An 18,785-nucleotide genomic window follows, 5' to 3' on the forward strand; every position below is an offset into this window, starting at 1 on the left:
ACTAGTTGGAACTTCTTGTATTGATGCTGAGTACAGGAGAGATGCCTACAGATACATGTGTATCGTACTCGCTTGGCCTCCCACACACCTGAGAAGGACAAGTGGAGCTGGGAGAGGGCCCCTATAGGGGCTACTCTGACTCTACCACCTTATCAGGTCTCATCTGTAGCTATAAAGTTACCCAGTAACCTGTGGAAAGTGTTTTAGAAAAAAAAGGTGAATTGGACAGAGCCCTCTCCCTAGGAGGAAGGAAATAAAATCCTGAAACTAATGCTGAAGTCAGCCTCTTGTACAGCTTTGGTTTTATCACCATACCTGACTGAGGCAGGCTACATACCACTTGGGATTTTTCTTATTCCCATGCCCAATGCCTGGATGGATAGAATGTGTAGAGGGCTGTGAAAAAACAGCTTTATTTTCTGAGTGGCCTGGCTCCTCTAGAATGAACACTTGTTGAAATTGGACCTGCTTGCCTGGGCAGGGTAGGATGTCTGCAGACAGGCATCCTCAAAGCAGAGCAGAAGACACTTATCTGGGGATTTAGGAGGTCAGCTAAAATGACCGAGTCCATGACTTTGGAGAGGACGAAGCTGTCTCAAGATGGTTTCAGGTGTTGTCTATGTTCATCCTTTCTTCTCCAGTCAGTGTTCCATGGCTTAACATAGTAGTTGAGTCAAGCACATGAACAGGAAATCCTAAGAGTTTAGTGCTACATGACCTTTCAATACTATCAGTGGTGGCCTACAATTCCTGTAGGCAAACATTAAAGGAAAGCAGAGATTTTTACTTTTTTTTCCTAGAAAACATGGTTTAAAAAAAACAAAGCTCTAATATAGAACAATATTTAAATTTCCATTTTGAGAGCATATTTAAAATAAATGTCAAATGTAGTCTTTAAAAAAAGTCTACTTATTTTTGACAATTTCATATATTTATACAATGTATCTTATCTTGATCATATTCACCCACAACTCTGCCATCCCAGTGTGCTGTCTGCTGGGATATTGACTGATCAGTTTGGCTTGATTGATAACAGAAGCTGAGTGAGTTCATGGGTGCATTGGCCATGCCATGTCCAGAAGACAAGATTTCACAGCTCTCCTTCTTATACTCTAGCTCTTAAAATTTTTCTGCCCCCATCTTCTAAGATGTTCCTGAACCTTGGGGAATGGGATGGGGCGGGGCAAATGTATTTTCTTAACAGCAGTAGGTATGTGGCTCATGAATTATTATACTGGACACATGAATACAGGCCTCAGTCAATGTTTTATGATATGAAGACTGTTCACAAAAGCCTTTGTGGTGCGTTAGGGTAGAAACAATTTTAAGAAGTTCATGATGAGGTAGGATGAACCTTCTCTTGTTATAAGTCAGATTTCCCCTCTTCTCATTGTGGCCAAGTGTGATTAACACAAACCAAGAAAGCTGTGCCCCTGCCCCTCTCCCATTTACGTCTTGGAATTATAGAGCAGTATTTTGTCCTTTCTTCTGTGGCAGGTTTGACCGACTGGCACATATCTACTTAGTACCATTCTGATTGTTTTTAACATTAAAATTAAAAATAATTTGTGTGTGTGTGTTTGCGCATGTGTGTGTGGCGATCAAAGGACAACTTTCAAGGAGTTGGTTCTCTCTTTTACCATGTGTGACCCAGGGATCAAACTTAGGTCATCAGGCTTGGTGGCATGCCGAGTCATCTCGCTTCCTCTAGTTCTTGTTCTTGAACATTTTCTTACTTTCTGGACCCCAAAGACCATTTCTGCCCTCTGGTGATCCCTGGTTGGTATTTGGAGTCTCGGATTGCAGGCATCCTTCTAAGTGCCCCTTTCATTGAATACAAGGCTCCAGTCTCATCTGTGGAGACTATTTGTTCCTGCCTGGGCTGGTAGGAAGTAGTGCCTCAGAATGTGGGAATTAGGAGGGTAGGTCTGCAGCCTCACGGCTCTGTCTCCTAGGCTGGGAATAGTACTCACTGCATGGCTGAGAAAGTTGAGAATGAGGTTGAGAAAGACAGACTTGATCCTTAGGTCTTGCACTTTGCCATTTCCTGAGAACATCCCTGGGGCTCCAAGGGATGTAGGGACCAAGGAGAGAAATCCTAGATGGGGAAATTCTTCCCTGAGATGAAACTTAATAGCAGTAACTGGTAGATGCAGGAGAGATGAGAGACATAAGTTGGGGAGGAGCTCTCTAGATTCTGACAATAATGAAGTTTGGTATATAAGAAAAAGGCTTAGTTAAAGCCTATAGAGTGCCATGAGAGCTAGGAAAAGTTGGGTTGGTGTGGTGTTATTGCTTCTAGCTGTAGAAAAGGTTGAGCTTAACAGCTGCCTTCTATGTGGTATTTCTGTGGTGACTGCTTTAACCAGCTGACTGCCTGTTAGGTTACTCATTACTATGTCAAATACTTGAAGGACACTACTTTGTAAAGAAAAGGCTTATTCTGACTTGTGGTCTGGGTCCAAGGTCAAGAGGCTGTATGTAGTGGTAGCTTTCTTGCCAGCAGAGTCCTGAGGCAGCATGAGTATCACCTTGAAAGGGGCAGAGAGCAGAGTATGTGATATGTCTCCTCCTTGTAAAATCCAGAGGATCCAGTCTTGGTCTCCATCCTGCTGACCTCATCTAATCCTCATCACGTCTCATATCTCTCAATCCCAGATATAGACAATACATGCTCCCTAATGCCTCTCACTGGGTTGAGCCTTTGGGCATTGTTGAAACCATATGTTTGGGTGCTTCTAAGGGGCAAGTTGCCTGCAGGGTACATAGAGCTCTTGCTGTTCAATGTGGTTTGGAAGGCATAGGCAGCCGTGTCTAGGAATGTTGGTGTCAGCCATCCAGTTGTGACCATTTGTGTGCTGCCAGTTTTCATCCTGTAGCACCATTGTCTTTGCATTTTGTTGATCCCACGTGATCCCAGCAGGCCAAAGACATTATTCTCTAAGGCACTAGAGGCTCGGGGCATACCATCTGAGGACATTTGTTAAGGCTAGGGCTATAATGCTTGCTATCTTAGAGGTCACTTAAGTCTGTTGTAGCCTCTAGGAACCTTGAGCTTCCTGCTGTCTGTGAGGCTCACTCACACAAGTAAACAAGTGAGTGAACAGTGGTAGGATGTCACATGGTCTGTGCCCATGCCTGTGCATGTAGAGGTCAGAAAACAACTTTGAGTATCATCATCAGGAATTCTGTCCACCTCCTTTAAGACAGGGTCTCCTGCTGGCCCTGGGTTCAGCCATTAGACTAGACTGGCTGAGCAGCAGTCTCAGGGGTCCTCTCATCCATGTCCCCAGCACTGGGATGATTATCATGCACCACCTCACTGACATTTTTTTGAGGGATCTCATGCAAGACAAGCAGTTTACTGACTGAGTTATTTTCCCAGCCCTTGCATATTTCATTTTAATTAATCATTTTCCTTGTTTTTACAGTGCACTGGTCATTGCCGCCATATTTGACCGAAATGTGAACTGCAGAAGAGCAGCCTCTGTAAGTTTCACTGTCCCCAGTACATTCCTTTCCTGGAGGTGGGGGTGTAACTATTGCTGATGTCCTGTATGTGGGCCTCTATCTCCCTGGAAAACCCACTCTCTGTGGAAGCAAAGGCGATCAGATGAAAGAACTGAGTAGCGCAGTCACCATGGTAGCACTTGTAGGGCATTTACTGTGGCATTCTTGGGGAAGTCAGGGCTCAAGGTCTCCACCCAGTGCTGCTGAGAGAGCCACAGCCAGCTGTGGTGAAATATCTTGAACAAGTACAGGTGAACAGGTTTCTGTTCAGGAACCAGACCAAATTCAGGGTAGCTCAAGCTCTGCAGAGGAGGAGAAATTTATCCTGTGACTGTAACCCAAATGACATGGCAGGATAGGACACTGGAGGTTTTGTGCTCTCAGAGGAGCTGTTACTAAGCTGTGGTTAGCTATATTTTCCTGACCACATTGGAGTGGATCTCCCTGGGTGGGCTTTGGCCTAACAGCTGCCTGTGGGCTTTGTGTTTTGAGCTCAGTTACCCAGGTCCCCTGAGATCCAGCTTCTGGGATGGGTTTGGGTAGACTGTATGCCAATAGAGGTGTTGGCTAGGGCCATTGATGAGACCTGAATGTCATGAATTACAAGGGGAAGAGACTGAGATGTTTTCCTAGGGTTGCTGCATGGGGATGTTGCCGCTGTAGCTAATTGCTCACGTAACTGACTGCTGTGATTAGTGACCGAGTGTTGTGGGAGGCTGTAACTGAGAGGACCTCAGTTGATGAATCCAGGCTCTGTCAGGAGTGCTGTGATGCCTTAGCAGTCTGTGGCTGAGTTGAACACATTTGAGGTGCTCAGAAACAGGAAAGCCTCTGAGAGCTGTAGGGTGAAACTTGCTGCTGGCTGTGAGGTTTGTGGAGTTGGGAGTTCCCATGGTTTGATCACAGAGACTCTGCATCCTTGTCTCAGCTGGTCATAGAGACAGACTGAGTGATACATTACTGTAACTGCTTTGAGACTGAGGGAAAGGACAGGGGTGCTGGTACACAGGTGGGGTTGATAATACCAACAAGATGCCCAAAATAGGAGAGGACTGTGGCTGAGCTGGCAATGTTGCCGAGGTATCCTGTGGGGACAGAAGCCAGGCCTCAGAGTAGGATGGAGAGGAGACTCCTGTAGTCAGATAGAAGCACAGAACAGGGAAAGGAGGATTAGCCTGGTCTGCATGTTGGCTGAGAAGTTCTTTCCTATAGCTACTTTAATTTTGTTCATGTTTTAAAGTCATGAACATGTATTTGATTTTGAGGTAATCAAGTGGTCTTTGGCTTGTGTTCTGTTATGTGGTATACTGTGTGGTTTCTTTTCAGACTTTGAAACAACCTTTCAGTTTTAGTCTAGTTTTCACTTGTGGACAGTCCCTTCTTTATGTTGGGCTCAGTTTGTCAATGTTCTCAGGAGTAGAATTTCTGAATCTGATCATGAGGGTTTTTAGTCTTTTGTTTAGGTGTTTTTCTCTGCAGTTTAACTGAAGAAGAACTCACACCATCGAGGGTGTAGAATTAGTTCTCTTTTATTTTGTACCATAGTTTTTAAAAGATTGATGTTTTTCTACTTTAATTATTTGGCAGTATTTGCCTAAGAACCTATCTAGGCATTTTTTGTTTTGTTTTGTTTTGTTTTTGGAAAAATTTCCACTATTTTCTATTGTTTTTATTTAATTGCCCAGCTTTCTTGTTTCTCAAGTCAAGTCTTCTGTGCTTAAGTAAAGTGATGTTATCGAAGGCTTCAGCTGATTTCATCTTCTCTATCACAGTGGTCCCTGTCTTGTTCGGTTGCCTGTCACAAGTGATGGAGTTTGTCTGTTACTTGACTGCTGGCCTCTGACTGCAGAAGTAGATAAGCACTCAGGCCCTGCGTGTCTAGTTCCTGTATATCCTTTGCTGCCTCAGCCACCTGTTTGGCATGGTAGCCAGCCTGTTGGGTACTCATGTGAAGACTATGATGGAGGGCTTAGAAAGCCTAGCTGTTCCAGTCTGAATTGTAGGGGTCATACTTCATTCTGGTCAGGTGACTTTTGAGGTCTTGCTGTTGACTCTCTGTCTACATCTGCACTGAGAAGCAACCAGGATGCAAGCACCTTGCCCAGAGTCCTTTAAAACTATCAGCAGCCCCAGAGGGACTCCATTTTGTCTGCAGTGTTAGGAACCCAGTGATTTCTTGGGAGGTCTTAGCAGTCTTGCTCTCATAGTTAACCATTAGGCAGTAACTGTAAGTCTGATATATAATAAAATTTTATACTAAATGTGTACTAACATATTTTTATGTTTTCTTTAACCTAAGACGTATTTATGAGAAACAGTAATAAAGTCAAAGCCCAGTGACTTTATGTGACCCGGGATGAAGTGAAATAAAACTCTATAAATCTGTTTTTTTTTTAAACGTGAAATTAAAAACCTATTAAACGGGCAAGAAATTCCTTGTGTTCCTTTTAAGTTCAGCACTGTTTATATAGTAGACTGTAGGATTTAAATGCAGGAAGAAGATGAGGGAGGCCTCCATCTGAGGCTCATTTGAAGACATAAGGGCTCTGAGTAAACTAAGAGCATCTTGCCAGGAAGCTGCTTCTTCAGGCAACTGCTACTTAATGTGGACTCTCCAGCCTCTTAGCTGATACCTCTCCTTGGTTTCTCTTTCTGGGTGTGTGAGATGTCTGTTTACCTGTCCAGAATCCAGGAGGTGTGAGCAGTGAAGTGCCCGGAAGTTGCCAGTTCTGTGGCCTTACCTTTCAGCTGTTGGTGGTTGATCCATCCCCTCCTCTGGGTCCCTTGTCTGGTGGCCACAGTGCTTCTAAGATAATAGGGCCATTGTTTTGTATCCTCATTAGTGCTTCATGTTGCCGGCCCTTTCTGGTGGTCAGCATTTGGGCTGGACAGTGGAGTCCTGGCATTGCTTGGTGGAAAGGATTAGTTATAAGTTGCTAACTCCTCTAGGTTTTGCATACTAGATGGTATCCCGCAGGCTAGATGTGCTGAAAAGGCCTGTTCCTCTTTTGTGGCTCTTGTAGGAAGCTTGGGATGAGGAATGGAGAGGAGATGAGGAGAGAGAGTGAGAGAGAGAGAGAGAGAGAGAGAGAGAGAGAGAGAGAGGGAGGGAGGGAGGGAGGAGGAGGGAGGGAGGGAGGGAGGAGGAGGGAGGGAGGGAGGGAGGGAGGCAGGGAGGCAGTAGTCACAAGCTTTCAATTCTTTCACTCAGTATTTCATTTGATGTTTCATTCTAATTCTTTTTTTGTATTTTTTGCCTTTCATTTTGACATTATTGAAATTCACGTAGAGTTATGAGAATACAGTAAAGTCTGTTTACCCTTTGCCCTGCTCTCTACTGGGTAACATCATAGGTTATATCCACCAACTCAGTCATCTTAGTTAGGACTCTTAGTTGTATGTGTCCTGTGTGCATGGTTAGCTCTGTATGGCTGCATCTCATACATATCTGTGAATCCCCTACAGTTAAGGCACACAGTAGTCATCACCACAGATGTGATGACTTGCATGATCCTTGTAAACATGGCTGCTTCTCTCTTAACTGCTAGCAACCATCAGTCTACTTTCCAACTTTGTAATGCTGTTACATTGCTGAAGTAACAGTCTTTGGGACTGGTTTTCTCACTGAGTGTATGTTGGGAAGTCCTTGGTCATTGCCTTCTACTGTAAGTGGTTGTTCTCTAACTGAGTCTTGGTTTTACCTGTAAAAGGGCATCTGGGTTGCTGCTGGCTCAGGATTATTATGAGAACTTTCATACAGATTTTGTGTGGGCATAGTTTCTGTTTCTTAGGCTGTATGCCTAGATTACAGTTTCTGGGTCCCATCTTCCAGGGTGCTACTAACTGTTCCCCAGGGTGACTGTCCTATAATGTGTCCTCCTCATCTTTGATGAGTTGTGGCGGGGGTTGCCTGGTTTCTTCTGGTCACTGTTCTGTTTTAGTTTTGCTGATGTGTGTGTCTGTGGTTTTAGTTTCCTTTTCTCTGATGATGCTGAGTCTGTTTGGGGTGTTCATTTGCTATCTGTGTTCTCCTGAGTAAGATGTGTCTCTTCAAGTCTTACTCATTGTCTAATTAGATGGTTAGTTTTTATTGTTGAATTTTGACTTCTTTATGTATTCTAGATATTTGTCCTTTTATATTGGATATGTGTGTTGCAAATCCCCAGTCTATGGTTGTTTTCATTCTTCTAACAGCATCTCCATAGACAGGAGTCTTCTATTTGAGTGAGGTTTCAGTCTTATTTATTTCTTTGGTGTGTGCTTTCAGTATCAAGGTTGCTAACCACTTGACGCTGTTCCCAGCATTCTTCTGCTTTCTGTCTGTGCTGATAGCATATTCTGTAGTGATGTCCATGTGGTCAGTCTTCATATTGTATTAGGTGATCCCCTAACCTCTTATTTTCAAGATTGTTTCAATATAAATCTTGTATTAGTTTTTACCTTGTTTGAAGATGTCCCTGCTTATATTTAAGATGACATTGTATCTCTTTACATCACCTTTCTTCAGTGTTTCTTTCTTTCCTTAAAATTTGACTGCAAGGACCAGGCAGTGGTGGGGCTCACCTTTAGTCCCAGCACTCAGGAGGCAGAGGCAGGTGGATCTCTTGAGTAAGAGGCCAGCCTGGTCTACAGAGTAGGTTCCAGGACAGCCAGGACTACACAGAGAAACCCTGTCTTGAGAAGACAAAAACAAAAAAACCAAAACCAAAACAAAACAAGGTAAAAAGAATTGACTGTAACGAGCTGGAGCAATAGCTGCTCTTCCAGAGAACCCATCTGATTCTCAGCATCCACATGGTAGCTCACAACTATTGCTAACAACAGTTCTAAGGGATCCAACTTCTGACCTCCATGGGCACTAGGTATGTATGTGATACATATATATCCAGGCAGATAAAACACTCAGATATGCAAAAAAAAAGTAACTCTTAAAGGGGGGCAGTTTGCAAGAGTTACAAAATGGTAAGCAGCAAAAAGCATCTCATTTCTCCCATTTTAGAAACATGTGAGAGCCACCTTAGGGTGGGTCACCTAGTGTCTCTGCCCTACTGTGAGGCTCTGTCCTGGAGGTGCTTCACATTTCTGTCCTGGTGCTTACCAGTCCTGTGGGATTCATGCATAGATCCTGGGGTCCTGTGGCTCAGTCTGCTCTCTTTTGTACATCTGTGCATGGTCTCAGCCCAAGTTGGGATGTCTGCTTGGGTAAGGGGTGTTCTTATGCCACCACTGCCTCCCCCACACCTGTTCCCACCTCTGCTAGGATGGTGCGTGTCACGTGATTGTGTGTAGCTTTGCTCCAGTTCCACATGGAGCTTGTGTCTACACCTGCCTCTAATCCTGGTTGGAACTCAGCTTTGGACGCTTTCGGGAAGTTTGAAACTCCACTGGGTAATAAACTGGGCATGAGGTTTCATTGTCACTTTGTTCAGACAGTCCTATGTAGGATAGTGTGAGAGACAGGAAAAGTTGTCACCAAAGAAGATTCATCTATACAATGTTTACCTAGAAGTACTTAATTTTGTTCAAGTTCACATGGGACATTTTTAGCCCCGATTCTGTGCCTGGCGCGTAGGACTCAGGTAGTTTAGAGAGCTGGTTGGAGACAGGTGTATGCCCTCTAGGAGGCAGCTCTGAGGTGTTGGGGATGGTAGTGAGTTGTGATCATAGAGTCCCTGCACATGTTTTAGGAGTTGGTTTCTAGTTACTGGCCTGTATAGTTTATTCTCAGAGTTCTATTCTGGGACCCTCACTGGGGTGTTAGTGTGAAAATGTATTTCCAGTGAAAGGCCACTCTCATATTGTATTTGATTTTATAAATGGAATTCTTAAACTGTGGTTTTAAAGAGTACTAGGACATAAAAACAGTGACAAACCACCCTCAGGGCTCTGGTCAGCCAACAAAGAGGACTTTTATTTAAAAAGTAAAGCCATGGGTCATTTACACTGTACTGTGTTTGTTTTGAATTTATCTTCTGATGTTTAGCAGAAGCAAACCTCACTCACCTGCTCTGTTTGTTCTTTTTGCTCCTTAGGCTGCCTTCCAGGAGAACGTGGGGAGACAGGTATGGCCACTTTATAAATCTTTATTTCTGAAACTTCCTGTAGGCTTAGAGGTGGGAATCTTGACAGCTTTGGTTTCATATCTTGTACTGTTGGGTGTGGGTACTGAATGAGCCTCACCTCAGAGCAAGCTAATAAACATAGCAATTCTGATCCCAGACCCACCATAATGTGACCAGGGAGTACTGATTCCCTGTGCCTTTTGGGAGACCCTGTATGAATGTTTCATGCAGGTTAGGATCTTGCCTCACATATTGCTGTGGGCTGAACATGTGTTAGGCACCAAGCGTCTTATCCTGGTGAGAGTCCTTGGATCCTATAGGCCTTGGCCCTTCCCCAGCTTGTGATTTATTTGGAGGCCTCACCTTCCAAAAGCCTTAACCCCACGCCTGCTTTTTATGTTCACTGGTGGTGTAGCTGTGCTTGGGCCTGGACACCCATCACAGGCCTTGAAAGTAGGGTTTAGATTCATTCAGGTGTAAGATTCTGGCACACTGGAGTGTATGGTCAATTTAGAAGGAGGCTGGAGAGGGGCTAGAGCACTGGTTCTCAATTATGGATCATGACCCTTTGGGAGTTGTTGGATAACCCTTTCACTCGGCTTGCCTAAGACCATTAGAAAACACAGATATTTACATTACAGTTCATAACAGTAGCAAACTTGAAGTAGCAATAAAAATAATTTTATGGTTGGGGTCACCACAACAAGTATTAAAGGGTTGCAGCATTAAGAAGGTTGAGATCTACTGGGTTAGGGACTGGGAAAAGTGGCAGCTACCAAGATGAGTCTGGACAGGGAGGAGAGTCCCCAAGAGAAACCAGCTAAGAGTGATTGCTCTAGGGTTTCATGATAGAAGGTGGTTTGGGTGCTTGTTAATATTATATATAGGTGAGGAAGGCAGAAGGATGGCCTAGTCCTACAATAGTGCGCAGAATAGCCTGTATGTGAAGGATGATGGGTAGAGAGGTGTAGACCAAGATGGATATGCTCTGGGTGAGAGAAGCTATGGATGACTTGGGGGTGGGGCAAGAATATTATCAGCAGCCACATGTTTGTAGTAGAGAATTCTGGGGGTAGTCCAGGAAGTAACAGGGCTGCCTAGTAACTGGAGGTGGGGTCGGGGGAGGGACACTTGACTCCTTCCCTTGGGTTGGTCTGCTGGAGATGTAGGTCTTGAACACCAGAATTGATTAGATCCTGCCTGCCTCCATCCTGGCCAAGACCCCCAAGAAGCTAGTTGAGTGGGCTCTCTAATAAGTAGGTGTGTGTGTGTGTGTGTGTGTGTGTGTGTGTGTGTGTGTGTGTGTGTGTGTGTGTTTGTATTGTATTGTATTGTATGAATGCTCTCTGTTCCCTTCCTGTAGCCTGGGGGATCTTTGCAGCTTAAGATTATCCAGTGGGCAGTTGCTGTGTCTAGGACCAGCATGGGGTAATAGCCATATCTGGGCCCCCCTTGCTTGCCCAGTCATGTGCTGTAGCATGAATCCTAATTGGTCTTATTAATAAAAACCTGGAGTTAGATATCAGGGTGAAAGCTGAAAGATCAGTGAAGCAGAGCAGCCAGCTACTAGTTCTTACTTCTACGAAATCCTCAGCCTGAAAGAGCCCTCAGCTCCTGTCTCCTCCCTCTTTATATTCCTCTCTCTGTCCAGCCATATCACTTCCTGTTTCCACCTCCCTAGTATTGGGATTAAAGGCTTGAGAGCCACCACTGCTTGGCTGTTTCTCTTTTAGACTTGGTGAGTCTTGTGTAGACCAGGGTAGCCTTGAACTCACACAGATCCATCTGCCTCTGCCTCCCAAGTGCTGGGATGAAAGGTGTGTGCCACCACTGCCTGGCCTCTATGGCTAACTAATGGCTGGTTTTGCCCTCTGATCTTCAGGCAGCTTTATTTGTTAAAGTATACACAAAATATCACCACATTTCCCCTTTTTGTCTAAAATAAAAAAAGATTATAACTAGTATAAGAAAAACTATATACAATAAGTACAATATATACAGGCAATAAATACATCAACAATGTCTAGTCCATTTGCATTTGACCAATTCAGAGAAAATACTCCATTTTCTATCTTATCTTGGTGAGTCCAAAGTTTTGTACCTAATTCACTTTCTATCCTAACTTGCGTTACCATCTTTGGGTGGTGTGGGTACTGCTGAACAGTTTAGACCTGCCCATCCTCCCTGGTAAGAGCCAAACCTGGGCTCCACTTGCCTGCCCAGTCATGTGCTGTTGTCTTTGTGTGAATCAGGCTGTAGTGGTACCTTTGCCTGGGCTGTGGGCTTCTCTCTCATTGTTATGTATGAATCTGGGGTCTACTTGATAAATAATTACATAATCCAAAGCATTTTGTTAAAGCACAAAGTTTTACTTCTACAGGAAGGTGCAAAGCCACTTTTTTCTTTTTCTTTTTCTTTTTCTTTTTCTTTCTCTTTCTCCTCTCCCTCCCTCCCTCCCTCCCTCCCTCCCTCCCTCCCTCCCTCCCTCCCTCCCTCTCTCTCTCTCTCTCTCTCTCTCTCTTTCTCTCTCTCTCTTCTTTTTGTTTTGTTTTTTGAGACAGGGTTTCTTCATGTAGCCCTGGATGTCCTGGAACTCTCTCTGTAGACCAGGCTGGCCTTGAACTCATAGAGATTCACCTGCCTTTGCCTCTAGAGTGCTGGGATTAAAGGCATGCACCACCACCACACACTGCAAAGCCACTCTTAATCTAGCAAGCACACCCATTAGAGGTCCTGCTCTGATTTTAACCCCAAGGCAAAGGGTTTTATGCCTCACAGACTTGAGTGGTTAGAGCTTGGCCTCATATTACTTGATTGGCTAATTCAAAATGGACCAGCATTTTGCTAAGGAGAGTGAAATTCGAACATATATCTTGACTTTAAGAATATGATAATCTGGGGCTCAAGAGATGGCTCATTGCTTAAGAGCATTGGCTGCTCTTCCGGAGAACCCTGGTTCAGTTCCCAGCACCCACATAGCAGCTCACAACTGTCTCTAACTCCAGTTCCAGAGGATCTGACACCCTTACACAGACATACATGCAGGAAAAACACCATAAAAATAAAGAAATATTTAAAACATTGAAAAAAAGAGTATGCTAATCTGGAGGGATTCTAGCCAAATGGTGTCTTTACTGATTTCTTTAAACATAGAATTTTCTCTGTCTTCTTTTAACTCTGATAGAAAAGACATTTGCATTTCCCACACCATCAAACAGGAATATGATAAAAGCACACAAAGTATGCACCATGGCAGAACCAGGAGCAACGTACTGCAGTCACTCTACTCCAGCTCAACCCCTGAATGACTTGGTGGTTCTTAAGACACCTCAGTTCATCATTCTCCTCACAGGTGGAGGGTTGGGGCAGCCTTTCTAGTGTTCTCAGGAGGGCTGTTTGCTGGGTAGTGTTTGTAAAGTTGTGAGACTTTAATGACCAGGCTTCAGGCTTAGCTTGTGAAATGGTGAAGGCATTGAGGATGACAGTGAAGATGGGCTGCACGGAGGAGTTGCTTCCTCTGCTGGCTACACTTTCCAGCCCCTGGCTGGTAATGGTGGCTTTTCCTCTTACTCTGTGCCTGGGGTAACCCTAAGGGCAGAGGTCAGGGAACAGAAGGCTGGCAGACCTCACATGTTTTAGTTAGGCCTGGGTTTTAAGCTCTTCTGGATTCTAGATGGGTGGTACATTCCACCATGTGCTCAGACTAATTGGCATTATTTATATGTAACCTGAAGACTAAACTTCTGTTTTTGACATTGTCTCCATAGAAATAAAGAGCCTGAATTCCATGTAGAAATTCAGACTCAAATTGTAAATGTCTTTATTTTGTGTCCTTTTCTTTGGATCTGGTCACACACATGCATATGCTAGTAGATGCACCTCTGAGACTATTTTGAGCTGGCTGTGCAGAGGGGTAACACCTTGTGTTTGAGTAGATTCCTTCCTGTGTAAGATACAGGGGTGTGGCAGGAAGGAGCTGGTGGTAGAGTGCCTGTCACTTTTCTTGGCTTTTGCTTGTCATTCTTGTGCCAGCTTTGTGCACAGATAGGGAACTCATCTGCTACTGGGATGGAGCCACCTCTGGGCCAATAGCTGTAAGGCTTTCTACATTTGGCTACAACTTTCTACATTTATATTTTTAAAGGAAATTTGTTTATAAAGTTTCTAGATTGTAAAATATTTTTTTAACCATAAGTGATAATATTAGGAAATACCAATAATGTGATGATGGGACTCCACTATGAATATTCTTTATGGGTGAGGATGGAGGGGCCTGCCTCTTGTTTTTGAGTTTGGGGAACTGATGGCTGCGGCTATTAGCCTTCCACTGGCTTTCCTGCTCTAACAGGCTCTGGAATTGAGGGCTATGCTGTTGTCTTTGTGACCAGAAAGGGGGACCAAGCTCTAAGAGTAACCATTTCAGCACTGTTGAGACCCGGGGTCTTTTTAAAGGAAGGAGTTTTATAGCATTTGAAGTTGAAATAGTTGGGTTTGAAGAATGAGTGGAACTGCATGCAGCATCTGGCCAGGCAGGCAGGATGAACACTGACACACCGGTGGGGCATTCCACGAGTCATGTGGTTTAGCTTCAGCTGCCCTGTTGTATGCATGTGATCAGTGATTTCAGATGCTATTTCTCACCTTTTCTATTTTCTTCACTTTTACTTTTTTCAGGGTACTTTCCCTCATGGAATTGATATTTTGACTACAGCAGACTATTTTGCAGTTGGTAACATATCTAACTGTTTCCTGGTTATAAGGTAAGTTTTAATTTGTGTAACAGAACTGTAATAGTCTTTTTGACTTGGGTGTCAAACATCAGCTTCTACCATTTCCTTCTTCATTATTCTTCATTATACTGTAGTCTGCTTAGTGTAAATATAACATGTTGTAGAAGGAAAAAATTGAAGTGGGAACAGTTACTGAAACTGTTCTCATACCAACTTTATACTCCATGGTACATGCTGTAGAAGATGCCTGCTCACACTTCAGTGTGGTGACTAGCGCTTCACATCTTCCCTGGTCATTAGTCTTCTCCTTGTTGTCATTCTGGGTTGGTGCTATTCTGTGCAGGCCTTGGTACCATACAGAGATTAGCCACAAGCACAGCTATGTATGTCCTTCTGTGTGACAGCTTTCCCACCAGGTGTCACAGATGGATCGATCTTTCAAATGACATTTTTGATTTGAAGTGACTGTGTATGTGTATCTTTTTGTTTCAATAAAAAAATATGTCCAAGTTGAAATTATCTGATTATCAGATCAGTAAGTAAGATAATTGAGAAATCAGGTCAAGGAATAAATAGTAACACCCTTAACTGCTGTTTTCAGAAATCACATCAAATTATTTTTACTTGTATAACTTAAGGACTAGGGAGTAGTACTAATGTGAAAAAGGTACTTTGTGAAGTAGTTTAGTTACTGCGAATTAGGAGAAACATGCCAAGTACATTTTTTAAAAAAGTTCCTGACTATTTTATACCCCGGGGGTAGATTTCCTAATAGCCCTGCTGTGCAGACCATGCAGAATTTACACTTCTCCATAACCAGCCATGACAGATTTTAAAAAAACAAACAATAAACTAAAAACAAAAAAGTGACCAACCACTTTTCCAGGAAGCATGTGGCCAAAGGTGTCCTTGCCTACCTGCCACTACCCCTAGCCCCGCACTTCATGTCTCTGTCCATGTGTTCTTTGTTCTCTGATTATTAGTGCTGGAATATTGTATGTGAGGTTGTGTGACCTTTATTTTGGAGTTTCTTAGGTAAAATAGCTGGTAGTTAAGTTGGGTTTTGGAAAATTCTACTTATTGCTAAGATTTCCACACCAGTGTAGAACTTAAACATATTATTATATCCATTCTGTAAAAATACATGAGAACACAACCTGACTCTAGGGTTCCTTCTCCAGTACAGTGGGCTGTGTGGTGCTCTGGTCTAAATAGCAGATCAGATGTTGTCTTATGAAGACAGTCCAGTTGTAAATGTAACCAAGCAGGTTGTACCACATCCTAGCATCACAGGGCCTCTGACCAGGGTCTCATCTTCTCGACTGGTATTTCTCTCTCAGCCTGGATCCTGGAGGGCAGGATCTCTGGACTTCATGTGAATGGACCACAGTCTTTGTCTACCATGTAATTTCATAGGAATCTGGATGGGTTATCACTGGCAGTCCCTGTGAACATACCAAAATCTGTCCATTAACTGGTTGAGGAACATTGGTGTATGTGATTTACTCTGTGACCACAGGATAGGGTGTTTTTTTTGTTTTTTTTTTTTTTTTTTTTTTTTTTGTTTTTTTTTTTTTTTGCCTGGCCATTTTCCCAGTAACCATCTGCCTACTTGGCCTCTTGCTTATTTTCTTTGTTGCTGATGTCAGTTTCCTAACATCTCCAGCCTTGAGCACCATTTTAAAAATTGTCACCTTTTTTTCCCCTAGTAGTTTGTTTTACAGGAATCTCATATGCTTATGTCTTCTAAGTCACTCAAAGCAAGATGGCCTCAAGGTCGAGTGCCTCCGTCTGCCTAAACCATCATTTCTGTTCCTTTTCTCATAGTGATGGGTGACCTAAGTTTCCCTTTATTCATCCCTCATCAGCTTCACACATGTCTCACCTTCTGGCCCTCCTCATATCCCTGGCTGCCTGCATGTGGCAAGCCCTGATCCCCATTTATGCTTTGTCCTGCCATCCTGGCATCTGACATCTTCCTAAGAGTATGCTGCCTCACTCCTTTCTCTTCCTGTGCCTTTGCCTCAGTCTCCCCTCTTCCACCTTCTGGTGGACTCCTCTTGGTTGGTATTTGGCCTTCCAGTACCTGGCATGCTACATATAGGTTCATTACTGCCTAGGGCCAAGGTTCAGGCTGATCTTCGGTAAGGTCACAGCTAGTTGGTGGAAGAGCTGGAACTGGCTTTTGGTGGTATGGAACCCATACTCTCAAGCTTGTTGGTGAGCCTTCACACCTTGATTTGTACTCTCAGCCTTGTAACTTTGATCAGCTTTGCTGGCACCCCACCGTATGTCCTCATTATTGTACAGTGTAGCAAGTGCGGGCAGTGTACCCACCCAGGACACCTACACTATCACTAGGATGCAGAGGGTTCCCACTATCTCTGATCTGTTCTGCCTGGCTCTGAGCGCTGGTGCTTTGCGTTTTGTCCAGATTAGTATTGCTTAAAGAGTGTGCTTTTCCTTGTCTGAGTTCTTCTACTGAACACTGATTACCTGTTGTAGGTGCCTCTGTATTGTGATGTCTGTGCTGTTATGATGCTGTACAGCTTGCCTGCCAGGATGCCTTGTTGATTAGCAGTTAGGCATTTTTTGAGGTTTTTATTCTGATGAATAAGGCACTCATTTAGAAATCTTTATGTGGATGTGTATTTTAACTTTCTTATGCAAAGACATGAGAATTTGTGGAGATTTAGCTTTGTATGAACTGTGAGTGTGTGGTTTTGGCCTTCCATATCTTCCTGAGATTGGTTACAGCCAGTCTTTGAGTCTTACCATTTACAGCATTTCATCTTTGCTAATGACTTCTGCTGGATATATTTCCATGTGCTTATTGGATTTTTTTTTTTTTTTTTTTTTTTTTTTTTTGGTTTTTCGAGACAGGGTTTCTCTGTGTAGCTTTGCGCCTTTCCTGGTACTCACTTGGTAGCCCAGGCTGGCCTCGAACTCACAGAGATCCGCCTGGCTCTGCCTCCCGAGTGCTGGGATTAAAGGCGTGCGCCACCACCGCCCGGCTGCTTATTGGATTTTTATTTCTCTTTTTAATTGATGTTTCTAGGCAAATGTAGGCTAGTTTTTTTTTTTTTTTATTTTGATTTTGTTTTCCTTATATAGTTTTTAGTGCAAACTGTTTGCCAACTGTGCCTTTTTTCTGTGCATCTCTTTTAATAGCCTTATTGATGTGTAGTTAACACATGTTATATGCATACAAAGTATAGAGCTTGCTAAGTCTGACAGAGGAGGACATTTAAACTGTCAGATGGGTAGCAGGTTTGTGAACATACTTGTCATCTGCTAAATTATTCTTCTATTATAGATTGCTTTTTACCTTTGTCTATTTCTTTCCCTTAGCATGATTATTTTGCAATTCATTCATTTTATGTGTTGTGCCAAGAAGTTCAGGAGACAAGACTCAGTGGTTAAGAATATTGCTGCTGTTGTAGAGGATCTGCATTTGGTTCTCAATGCCTATGCCAGAAGGCTCACAGCTGCCTGTAACTCTAGCTACAGGAGATCTAGCACCCTTTTCTGGCCTCCTCAGGGACCCACACATATGTAGTATGTGCTAACACATATTGTAACACATATACATAACTAAACATAATAAAAACAGATCCTGTGCACTAGACCAGTCTGTTGAGTCTGCCTGACTCTTAGCCTACCCACACTGTATCTATCCTCAAGGCCTAGCCTGGGTCAGACATCCTATGCTCTGATCCAGTCTAGTGAGTTCCTTGGACCCTAGCTCACCTACACCTTCTGCACCCACAGACCTAGCCTGGGTTGCACATCTTGTGTGCTGACCCAGTCTGTCGAGTTCTTGAAACTGCTTGCCTGTGCTGTCCCCACCCTAAGACTTAGACTCAGTCATTCAGCCTGTATGCTTGCCTGCCTTGATGACTGCTTTACTCTGGCCCAATACAACACCCTCACATTCCTCGGCATAGATAGGGTAAATCAGCCCACACACCACCCCAAGCAGATCCTGCATGCCTTTTTGTTTATTTCTGAATTGAAATCCCCTCTGTTGCTTAGTCCACCACCAAGATCCACCAGTTTTATAGAAATGAGAATTACCAAGATTAACCCAAGGATACAAAATTTAAAAGAACAGTCATGAATGTCATCAGAGAATCCAAGGAATTTAAAGACAACATGAACAAACAACTCAGTTAACTAAAGAGAATAATGGCCTGAATGATGCCCAAGAAAACACAAACCTATGGCAGAAGAAATAAAGACAGTTCAGGACTGGAAAACTGAATTCAGTAAAAGATAGAAATACTGAGAGCTGAAGCTGAAATGAAGATGGAATTGAAAAACTCAGTAACTCAATTAGAAAATCCAGAAGGACTCTGTCTTGAAGAAAAAAAAAAAAAAAGAAAACCCAGAGGAAAACCTTGCAAGATAGAATGTTGGGACTTGAAGATAAAGTAGAGGAATTAGACCACACAGTCAAAGAATATGAAGAAATTTTTAAAAA

The 18,785-nt window shown here is 43.4% G+C and overlaps 1 protein-coding gene across 1 annotated transcript in view; it reads left to right on the forward strand.

The window, feature by feature from the left end:
* Tbcd (tubulin folding cofactor D) overlaps nucleotides 1-18,785 on the forward strand; it is a 171,208-nt gene that overhangs the window by 106,871 nt on the left and 45,552 nt on the right. The window contains exons 15-17 of the mRNA XM_028884969.2: nucleotides 3,432-3,489; nucleotides 9,543-9,572; nucleotides 14,247-14,332. Coding sequence (XP_028740802.1) covers nucleotides 3,432-3,489; nucleotides 9,543-9,572; nucleotides 14,247-14,332 — 174 coding nt within the window. The remainder of the gene's footprint in view (nucleotides 1-3,431; nucleotides 3,490-9,542; nucleotides 9,573-14,246; nucleotides 14,333-18,785) is intronic.

This window comes from Peromyscus leucopus, chromosome 8b (genome assembly GCF_004664715.2).
Source record: "Peromyscus leucopus breed LL Stock chromosome 8b, UCI_PerLeu_2.1, whole genome shotgun sequence".
Taxonomy (NCBI): Eukaryota; Metazoa; Chordata; class Mammalia; order Rodentia; family Cricetidae; genus Peromyscus; species Peromyscus leucopus.